The sequence below is a fragment of the Acanthisitta chloris genome, unplaced genomic scaffold (genome assembly GCF_000695815.1).
Source record: "Acanthisitta chloris isolate BGI_N310 unplaced genomic scaffold, ASM69581v1 scaffold41219, whole genome shotgun sequence".
In the NCBI taxonomy this organism is placed as follows: Eukaryota; Metazoa; Chordata; class Aves; order Passeriformes; family Acanthisittidae; genus Acanthisitta; species Acanthisitta chloris.
This window is the reverse complement of record NW_008692692.1, coordinates 2,417-13,286: the sequence shown is the minus strand read 5'-3', so window position 1 is coordinate 13,286 and position 10,870 is coordinate 2,417. Positions and strand designations below refer to the sequence as shown.

Here is a 10,870-nt window from a genome sequence, read left to right as displayed (position 1 = left end):
AGCTGATTCTATGATTCTATGACTGAGCATGCCCTAATACTACTTCTGCACAGCGCAGCCTCTAACTGTACCACAGCATCTTTGAGGAGATGTTTTTCAGCCTGGTGCTTGTGCTGTTATGGGAGTAGCCGTTCTACTAGAGCAGGCTGTATTTAGCTTCTTGTGTTGTTTTATTCATACCAGCAAACTGACAAATGCATCCAGTATTTAATAGCTACCTTTTCCTTCAGAGTGTCTAATACAGCACTGTCTCGTGTGACTAGTGACAGACTTGGGAAATCGTTGAGGTCAATGGAATTGTAGCAATGGCCTTTTTATACTAACAACTGCAAGGTTTTATATGTAGCTCTACTGCAGACAGTGGTGGTGATAGCCTCTGCTATAGATGCTGATCATGCTCTTGCACTGAGGTAGGTGATTCACCTGCTGGGCTGGACATCCAGTGTTGCTAGGGCTGGGTGTTGTACTATTGAATCTGACTGTTGGGCTACTGTCCTCTGCAAGCTTGTCTTTATTATCCCTCTTGCACAGGCTGACTGAGCAAATTACAGCCTCTCAAGCACAGCAGAAAGAGCAGCACGTTTGCTACAACTAAAGACCATGCAAAGACTGTTCTCAACTGTGTTATGTTTTGATTGTGGTTTGTTGTTTAGTTATATAAAGTTTGAGAGTAGAATTGCCAAAAAACTACTCTGGATATGTACCTGTTTTCCTTTGAAAACCGTCATTTGAGGTCCTCTTGTATGACTGTTCCTTTCTTACTGAGTGTGATGGAACAGATTTCGCTGTAATAGTGGTGTATATGAAGGCAGCCCAGAGGATCCTGGTACATATGCTAGATACGTTTTTATAGGTTTTTAAGCAGTCATCCAGCCTATCTAGGAAGGCTCTTAAGTCAGTGAAGGAGTCCTGGGGAAACCAAAGACTTTGATAAACTATTTCTCTGCAAGAATCCCAGCCCTAACCAAGGCCCAGCGAAATTCAGAAGGAAGAGTTGTTTTTAGGAAGACTTCTGCTTTGAATCTTATGTGAATTCCCTAGAGGTCATTTCTCCATTGTTTGCTCTAAGGCTATGTCAATACACAGGTGATGGTGTCTCTTCCTTCAACTTATGCCTGTCTGTGTGTCATTTCTTTTTTAAAGCATCGATGAACACTTTAAAACCAGTCCAAAGATCCCAGGGATTGATCTGAACTCCACCAGAGTGCTGTTTGAGAAGCTGATGAACTCTCAGCACTCCATTCTCCTAGACCAGGTATTGCACTTCTGAGGTTTTGGATATTCAGAAGGGAAATTCAAGCTTTGTCCCTCTTCAACACGCTAATACCAGCAGCAGTTTTGGGGAAGGGTTGTATTGTAAATGTAAAGGCCAGATGCTTCATGCTATCGATTGATACTTCTCCATTGTCCTGGTCTGATTATGACCTTCTCAGAGTCTGTTTCTGAGGCTTTTTTTTTTTAAAAAAAGTTTTATCTCATGACATTTAATACTTCAATGTCTGCTGAAATGAATTCTGTGTATGTTATATTTGTAAACAATCACCATGAATCTGTCAGAATTTGAGTGCTTTATGGTTGTATAATTTATTCTGACGTAGAGGATTTCTTTCATAAGTGCAGAACTGTGGGATGGAATTGTATATGTTCCCCTTGCCACTTATAGCTATAATATTTACGGCTTGATTTTTTTACTCTGGGTTTGACTTTTTAAATAGGGTTTGCGCATTTCATCAGTTCTTAAACATCATCTACGTTGTAGGTTATCTGTCACCCAGGATAAGCTGTCTTTTTTGTTTTGTTATCCTCTAGATACTGAAGAGCTTTGAAAGTTTTTTGATTCCTCAGCTGTCCAGCTCACCACCAGATGTTGAGGCAATGAGGATCTATCTGATTCTTCCTGAATTCCCACCCTTCCAAGACTCCAAGTATTACATCTCTTTAACACTTCCTCTAGCAATGGCAATTCTGCGCCTAGATACCAACCCCAGCAAAGTTCTTGGTAAGAGTCTGTCATTTAAGATGTGTGTTGCTCTTAGTATCCTGCTGGGACATAAAGTCTTGCCTTTAGATTTCTCAGTCATGTGTTTGTGTTGGTTAAGATGCTTGTTGTGGTATCCAAGTTATTGAGTCACTTCGAATAGTCTCATGTCTCCTTTGAATAGAAAATTCTGTTACAATGGCTGCAGTTGGGTATAATTTGTGATGTTGTTATGAATCAGTTTCCTATAAAAAGCAACTGGGAAACAAAAGGACTCAAGGAGTCCTCCCACCCAGAACCTATGTTCCCATGTAAAAGAATTAAAAACATAAAATTCAAATTTAAACATGAACTCTGAGGAAATGAAGAATGTGCCATACAGGTAAGATATGGGAAGTTAATTATAATAGTGTAAAACATATAAAATTTATGGTGGTGTGGATGATAAATGATAAAGAAAATTCAACTTAAGAATTGTTTTAATTTAGAAGTAGAATATAATTTCAAAGAACATTTACTAGGGAGGTTAAACTAATTTACCTTATCTACTTTACCTACATTCCGAGATTCAGTTCCAGATAAATTTACATGCCTCTATGTAAACATAGATTTTTGTGTATTGTGAAGATTAAATCATACTGTTCACTTTAGAATATCCTTTCTTTATAAGGTAAATAAAAGAATATACTAGATAAAATATGAAGTTATTTTGTCCTTTATAAGACATGGAAAACCCTATCAAGCTGAACTCTTCAACTCTTCTCACACTTCTGAGTCTTTTTTTCCTATGAACTTATTTTAGACTAAACAGAACATATGCTGCTTAATGATTGCTACTCATGTTCTTGTTATCTTATTTTGTTTCGTAAGGCTGTCCTGTACCATGTTTTGTACTTGTCTCATATTATCATGTAACATGCTGTGTGATGCATTCAGACCTCCAGAAGCATCACTCCAATAAGTATTTAAACTTAGTGATTTTTAATTTTTTTAATTAATCAAAGAGGCTTTGAATGCAAGTTTCTTCCTCTACTCAAAGTAGTCCACTGCATACAGAAATGTAGAGGATTCTCATGCTTTTGCCTGTCAGAATCTATTGTGTTGACACTTGAGGGGATAAATTGATGTTTGTTTCTAACAGTTGACATGATGGTTTCCTAAGCTCCAGCTCCTACTTTGCATATTGGATTGGTTCTAGCAAAGAAGCTAGTAGTCAGGGTCCCTTCAGAGGAGACGTAAGGGTTACTTGTTCTTGACAAGAAAGAAATGAGCCTTTATAAAGAGGGGGAGTTAGACCTTTAGTGCAGACATAGCAGGAGACACGTGACTCCTGCTAGAAAAGTATGTGCTACTACAGAGAATTGCCCAGGGAACTGTTTTCTTATCACTCATGAGAGACAACTGACATAAGATTACAGTATCTTGAATACCAAACACTTGAAACAGTGTCTTGAATTGAAGGTTGAAAAGCCTCTAATTCATGGTCTCACTCTGATCAGGGATTGGGCTGGGTAGTGACTGGGGTGGTTGTATAAGAGTGGAAAGGGAGGAACTTTTCAGTTTGTGGTATTTAGATGAGTTGCTGCCTCACTTTTCTGTTGCTACAGTTAAGACAGTAATAGGGAAGTTTTTTGAAACGGTATTTGGGTGTATTTCCTTATTTTAGCAGTTACTCTGACCTTTCATTCAGGTTTATATCTTTGTCCTCTGCTTTCCAGATAACTGGTGGTCTCAAGTGTGCCCGAGATATTTCCTCAGGCTTGTGGACCTCTATAAAGGCGCAGTGGTTTACCTCCTCAGTGGAAGAAAGACACTGTTGATCCCAGTCCTGTTCAGCAGCTACATTACAGCTGCTCTCAGACTTCTGGAGAAACTCCACAAGGTAAGAGGAAAGGCTGTGTGTGTGTTGTCTTAAGACGATTCAGTCTTATCGGCCCTTTGCCAATTGTCAGGGGCAGAGTGGTCATAGCCCTGGCTTGTGAGCTCTGTCATTTCTGCCAACACGTCGTGAGGGAAGGATGCTAGTGGTTTTCCTGAATTCAAGGTACTTGAAGATCATTTAGGGCTGTCTCAAACACTGCCATTGCTGAGCCACCGGACTATGTGCGCTACAGCATCACAAATACCTGTCCCTTGATGGTCTCTGCTCCCACTGTGTTGGTGCTGGGTGTCTCGGTGAGGAGGAGAGGGAACTAAAATTAGTCAGAAAGAGGTTTATCTTGATTCTTCTTGGTTTGTACTAAATATGTAAAGGATCATGTGTTTTTCTAAGACTTTTTGGGTCCTGTTGCAAGCTGCTATGATTGATTTTATGAAAGCAAACCTCCACGTTCTAGGAAAGTGCTGAATATAACCATATGTTAAAAACCATCTGCTTTCTTCACTAGGTAAATCAGAAGGTGAAACATGTGGAGTATGATAAGTTTTATATCCCAGAGATTTCCAGCTTGGTGGATATTCAGGAGGATTATCTTATGTGGTTCTTGCATCAGGCTGGAATGGTAAGAGGTTTTAAGCATAGTCATGAAACAGCTGTTCATGTTTGTGTCTCTGGTTGTATTTTCAATATCCTTAATGAGGGTGTAATGTATTCAGTATAGAAGCATCTGTCTGTTAAGTCTCTCAGATTTGGGAACTCAGTGGCTTGACAAAACTGACTTAAAAACAAGGCTGTCAGAAGAGTTGGAGCTAACAACATTTAACTAATGCAACAATCTCTGTGATTATTCATGTGAATTTCATTCAATCCTTGCACAAGGGGATTAATTCAGTCACTGGATCCTTGTAATATAATCGAGACCTCAGGAGCCAAGTCCTATATTCTAAAATTATAATTTTTACCCTTTACTTCTGCTGTTTAGGCAGGTATTGTGAATAATGTAGCCAGTGATCTTAAAAAGTTGCTCTGTAAGAGGAGGCAGTGTGGCGTTCTGGCTAGGGGACTGAACCAAGCCTCACGAGATGTGGGTTCTATTCCTGGCTCTTCCAATAACCTGCTGGGTGATCTTGGGTAAGACCCTTCACCTCTTTTATGTCTCACTTTCCCATCTGTAAGAAAGGAGTTAACTAAACTGAGGGCTGGAATATGCTGTGTGGGAACCCAGTGAGATTATGTAGTTATGGCAAGGAAGGGAATCCCAAGTGTGAGAAAACACCAAAAATATCTACCCGAGGGATGCTGCAAGAGTACAACCTGACTGTAGTGATAATTTTTTGTGTGTTTTAATGGACTTTCTAAATGTTGTCTGTGCTGTGACCCCCATCCCCTACTTTCCATCATTTAAATAGTACTGCTGTGTGCTTACTTTTAGTGAGCAGAGCAGTAAAATACTGACTCAAATTTATGTAAGCAATAGTTAAAATTGTGTTAATGTGGCTAATTATGAGTAATTTGCATTGCAGGAGTGTTCTTGTGTGGCCATGTTGTGGCCGTATGCTTTCTCCTGTTCATCATATGGTTTTTGCCTTGGGGTGGTTTTTTTGCTTTTCTTCCTAAGAGTAAGTTCCACCTATGGCAGGCTAACACAGGCTCCTGTGCCAGTTAGTCCTCTGAGTAACATTTGGTGTTCATGTTTTGAATTATACTTGTGCATTTTCTTGAGAAGGAAGTTCCCAGGCTTTTCTTTAAGAGGAAAAAATGGGTCGTTGGTCCCAGAGGAGAATTTATTTTGTGACACCTTTGAACCAATCCATCAAAAAAAATAGAAGAGACAAAAATCAAAAGAGTAAAAGATTTTCATGTATCTCTTTTTCTTTCACAGAAAGTAAGGCCATCTATCATGCAGGTAAGAAAATTTCTTTTTCATGACTTTTATTTTAAAAAGTGCTCTGGAAGCTGTAGATAGGAACCAGTCTGCCTGCCTTTCTTGCAGGATGCTGTGACTCTCTGTTCTTACCCTTTCATCTTCGATGCTCAGGCTAAGACCAAGATGTTACAGACAGATGCAGAACTACAGATGCAGGTAATTTTTCTCCCAATTTTCCTGACACATTTCTTTTTCTCTGCCTTTTCCAATGGTGCCTACATGGAAAAGATGTCAACTGGGAGTTGGTGTGTGCAACACATTGTTTCCATGATGCAGGAGCGTAGTGTAGCTGAAGAACCTCTCTGGCCTGGAAATTGCAGGGACAGTGCTTGGTGTCTTCCTCTTCAAAATGTTTGGTAGCATCAGAACTGCCAGATGTGCACGCGATGAAAATTTAAACTATATAGGGAAGGAATAGTTACACATTTTTGATAGTCCAAGGATGAGAAGTAAGGTGAGGTTTCAAATAGATGAGCTTTAAGACTGGAGAAGTAGACAAACTTCCTGGTAAGTGGACACTTTGTTTCAAGTTCCTGTCTGGTGCAGGAGTGGTTGTTACTTCTCACATTGAGCAGCATCTGTTGTCAGCAGCCCACCCCCCCTTTTGCCGTGAGGGGCACAGACCCACGGTCCTCCAGGAGTGTGTTGAGAACAAATGTTCAGCTCCAGCACCTTTACACGGTAGGTGGCAGCCAAGCCAGCTCACAGCCAAGCTGTGACAAGGGCAGCCAGCCTCTGTGCCAGTGTAAATGTCCCAGTGCCAGGCATTGCTGGGACACAGGTGCCTCTCAGGAGGCACCTGAGAGAGGCAAAGCATTGGACACTGACTGCTCATCCGGTACAGCTATTCTATGGCTGCTTGAGCAGATAGCCTTCAGCAAGGCTGAAGAGGCTTGGTCTACACTGAGATACTGCAATCACCTTCTGCTTTCATTTTGTCACCCTCTTGCACATGTTTTTAGCTGCCTGTCTTGTGAGCAGTGCACCGCTGAGAGGAGGGTGTTGACTTTATCTCGGCAGAACAGCAGATTGGTAAAGGTTTTGTTACCCAAGAGATAGGATCTTTATGAAGACAGCCACTTAGTGGCCAAAGAAACCAATAGTTCTGTGACTGCTGGAAGAGAGGAAGCCTGGTTTCTGGTGGATTTCAGTCTCAGATTTAACTGACTTTTCAACTGAATTTTCAAATGCGAATTTCCCATTTACTGTGGACAGTGCATGTGTGGTCAAAGCTTTGGCTGGACTTTGTGTCTTGCCCAACTCCAGGAAATCCATGTGGTTGAGGGCTTTGAATTACATGTGGTGGGTTCCCCTGGTGCCTTGCCAAATGCCTTTGCCAACTGGCTCCTTTTAGCATTGCTTTCCTTCATGAACTCTCTGACTCTTATCAGGGTGTGTTCATACTGAGTTTCTTGACTCAGTAAGAGCATGAATAAAGACTCTTCTTCCAACCCACCTGCCTAATGTTTAAAAAAAGCATTCAGTAATTTGATCTCTGTGTTGTTCAAATTCGGTATATCAATCAGTGGACTCAGAAGGTAGGCATACAGACTCACACATTTGTACAGAGTGAGCATGTCACCCCTTTAACCCTGGGGAAACCAAAATAAAAACATACGGCAGAAAGGAACATCAGGCATATAGTTGTTAACTGCTTTCCCTTCATAGGAAGAAAGGAGCTGAGTAGCAACTGGTTTTGACCCCTCTTTTATTTGCAGGTTGCAATAAATGGTGCAAATTTGCAGAATGTCTTCATGCTTCTCACCCTGGAGCCTCTGCTGGCCAGAAGCCCTTTCCTAGTACTTCATGTTCGCAGGAATAACTTAGTTGGTGATGCTTTAAGGGAGTTGAGCATCCATTCAGACATTGATTTGAAAAAGCCTCTTAAAGTAAGTTTTTGCCATATCTTTAGCACCCTTTCATTTTCATTTCACATTACCACTTGACCAGTGTGCAGCAGCTTCTCCACAGGTGTAGCGCACAGGAACACTGATCTGATCTCTTCTGGCTCCTGGAGTGTTTTGGCAGTGGATAGTTTACAGGAAGGCAAGCAGGAGGTTTACTCTCTTCTCCCAGGGCATCTAGTGTGCAAGGGGCAGTGGTGGAAACATTTCTATGATACTATGCAGTCTCTGTTTTGTCCTTCTGCAGGAACAGGTTATTTTAAATAGGACCTGTTTATCTCTGAGATTTTGCTACAATGTTCAGTAGCTGCTGTCATGTTTCTGCTTTGGTTATTGGGACAACAGGTGGTTATCTGTGATTTGCATAAGGAATGAAACTTTTTCAAAATATATAGTTTGCCACCCTCTGTTCTCTTTCTGTCCCTGCAAGCAGAGCACTGAAACAAGCTTGTGAGTTGGAATGTGTTTGGGCATGTTAGACAAATTGCTTTGCCTGGCCTTCAGTTAGAAAGGTGTCTGATTCACTCAGTCTGAGCCCTGCATCCCTGTTACTGACCTATTTTTTGTACAGGTCATCTTTGATGGTGAGGAAGCTGTTGATGCTGGAGGAGTGACAAAGGAATTTTTCCTGCTGTTGTTAAAAGAACTCCTCAACCCTATTTATGGCATGTTCACTTACTACCCAGAGTCAAACCTCCTGTGGTTTTCAGACACGGTAAGCCCTTGCCCTCTGTACATGCATGTTGGAATAATATGCTGCATTTAAATGACAAGGAAGTTAGTAGCAAACTATGGGAAAGAAATTATCTTCTTCTCTTTTCCACCTATGATACAATGTGAGCTCTGTTTTCAGTTAGTGTAAATAGTTCCATTAGCTTTAGTAGAAGGGTGATGGCTGTGCCTGTTAAGGAGTTGGCTCTCTCTCTTTATTCTTATCCCATAATAAAACTTGTATTAAGGGTCAGATGACATTTAATAGAACTCTTATTATCATGAATGTGACAGTCATGTTCTGTTTTACAGAACGAGAGGTTTAGGTGGTAATGACATTAGAATTCTGTGCCTCCCTTGCTGTTCACATAATTGCAACCAATCCACTTAGTCATGCATCACTATCACCTTCAGGATCTAAACTTGTTAATGCTTTATGTGTGTAGTAGGAGATTGGTTTTGGAAGAGTGTGGAGCGCAAAATCTGTACGTGTCAGATAGCATTATGCTGGAGATGGTGGTTTATGTAATTTCCTTCACCTTCCTAGGTAGCAAGATGGGAAGTGATGTTGTCAGTCTTCCTCTAAGGTGCCTTCTTCCTAATTTATTAATTATATTGTACAAGGAAATCATATGGTACCTTTTGCAACTTGTAAACAGTGTTACAGAGCAATCACTTCTCATGTTACTGCTATAAAATGAGTCTTCTGACACTTAGAGTAATGACATTGTAAGCACTGAAACAAGTCATGTATTTAGAACATTTAACAAACATAGGCAGCCAGTCTGGGACTGATGTACCAGTGTGAGAGTAAACATGCAGAGAGTGTAAGGTTGTATGCCAATACCTTTGCTGGTATATTTGCCTGGGTGTCACTGTGATTATGCATAAACTAATAACAGAAAATAGGATGGGCAATAGGGAAGGAATTAACACATTTTCTTGCAGTACATAGGCAATAAACATTGAAGCTTTGTTAGTGTCTAAATGCTGAGATACGTAAAATGGAAATAAAAGGCAGGTGAGGTGGAAAGCAGCCGTTGCTGTTTCCACAGCTAATCATGGCTTACAAGAGTAATAGTGTGGCTTCTAAATCTTCATTTCTGTCCCACACTCCAGCAAGGTATTCACAACCAGACTGGCGCTGGCTTCTTAGTGCATGGAGTAAAGGGTACTGTGTATTGCAGCAGTGACAGTGTGTCTCATCAGGATTTCTCTGTGTGGTTTTGCAGTGCTTTGTAGAACACAACTGGTTTCACTTGATTGGCATCATATGTGGTCTTGCAATATACAATTTCACAGTGGTAGACCTTCACTTTCCCTTGGCTCTGTACAAAAAACTCTTGAACGTGAAGCCCTGCCTAGAGGATTTGAAGGAGCTGTCCCCTACAGAAGGAAGGTATGAAAAACAAAATTTGCAGCTTTTTGGGGAAGGGAGAAGCTGAGAACAAGAAATGCCGAACTAGGTAAAAGCTGATCAATAAGCACCTCTTGATCCTTTTGAGTGACTGATTCATTTGGGGGACTGTTATCCTAGCAAAGTATATGAGCCGGTACTGAATTTCGTGTACAGCTTCTCTCCCCACAGGCTATCGGATCCATCTGCTTAGGCTCTAACCTATGTACCTGTCCTCCTGTCCCCCAGAAACAGGGTGTCAACACCGCCAGAAGATACCTACCACACCCCTTCGAGGACAGTGCTAGGAGCCTGTCCCTCCACTGTGTGGTTTGCATGCATGATCCCAGATCCTAGCCTCAGCCTTTCCTCTCAAGCCAGGCTTGGTTTAGCAAGCAGAGGGGCTGCATCTCTTATGGTGTAGCCATGGGTGGGAACTATGTATAGCATTGTGGATCGTCCCAGGCCTGAACCAGTATAGCTCTGACCTGTTCCCAGGCCAGGAAGCAGTTGGAGTGAAGGAACTACTTTTTCTAAATGGTGTGTTGAGTCTTTCTGCCTAATTGCATGGACATATTGGTTCCCTCTGACAGTGAGAAGTTAAGATCTCTCTGACTGCTGTCTTATTTTTGTTTCTGATTTGCCATCTGATTTATCTGCACAGAGTGACAGCTGTATTTTACACTAATGAGGTAAAATGCCAGGAATACAGCAGCAGGATTTTGAGGGGTAGGAGATTATTTTCTACAGGATGGGGACATAATCCACCATCCTCTCTGCCTCCACTACCTCAGACCTTTATGTGGTGTTGATACAGAACTAGAACTTAAGAACTAGAAATGTAGTTCTGTTCTAAAGGCAGGATCATTAAAGGTGATCCATGTACTAGGTAAGTGTGGACTACAATAATAATTTCTATGGACTAGCATTTTTCCTGCTTCTGACAAAGCATTTCTTTATTTGAGGTGTATTTCTTTCTTACTGCTTCAGGTGACTCAGATTCTCTCTTGTACTCATATTACCCAGATGTATGATGCTGTTTACTTCTGCTGAATTTGTTTTCTCTGATAGATGT

At 41.1% G+C, this 10,870-nt stretch overlaps 1 protein-coding gene across 1 annotated transcript in view; it reads left to right on the top strand.

Moving 5' to 3' along the window:
- Positions 1 to 1,143: 1,143 nt before the first annotated feature.
- Positions 1,144 to 10,870, top strand: part of LOC103809876 (probable E3 ubiquitin-protein ligase HERC3) — a gene marked incomplete at both ends in the record, with an annotated part of 11,657 nt that continues 1,930 nt past the window's right edge. Inside the window, 9 exons of the mRNA XM_009082747.1 lie at positions 1,144 to 1,255; positions 1,810 to 1,999; positions 3,697 to 3,860; positions 4,366 to 4,479; positions 5,740 to 5,763; positions 5,851 to 5,940; positions 7,503 to 7,673; positions 8,260 to 8,403; positions 9,632 to 9,798. Coding sequence (XP_009080995.1) covers positions 1,144 to 1,255; positions 1,810 to 1,999; positions 3,697 to 3,860; positions 4,366 to 4,479; positions 5,740 to 5,763; positions 5,851 to 5,940; positions 7,503 to 7,673; positions 8,260 to 8,403; positions 9,632 to 9,798 — 1,176 coding nt within the window. The remainder of the gene's footprint in view (positions 1,256 to 1,809; positions 2,000 to 3,696; positions 3,861 to 4,365; positions 4,480 to 5,739; positions 5,764 to 5,850; positions 5,941 to 7,502; positions 7,674 to 8,259; positions 8,404 to 9,631; positions 9,799 to 10,870) is intronic.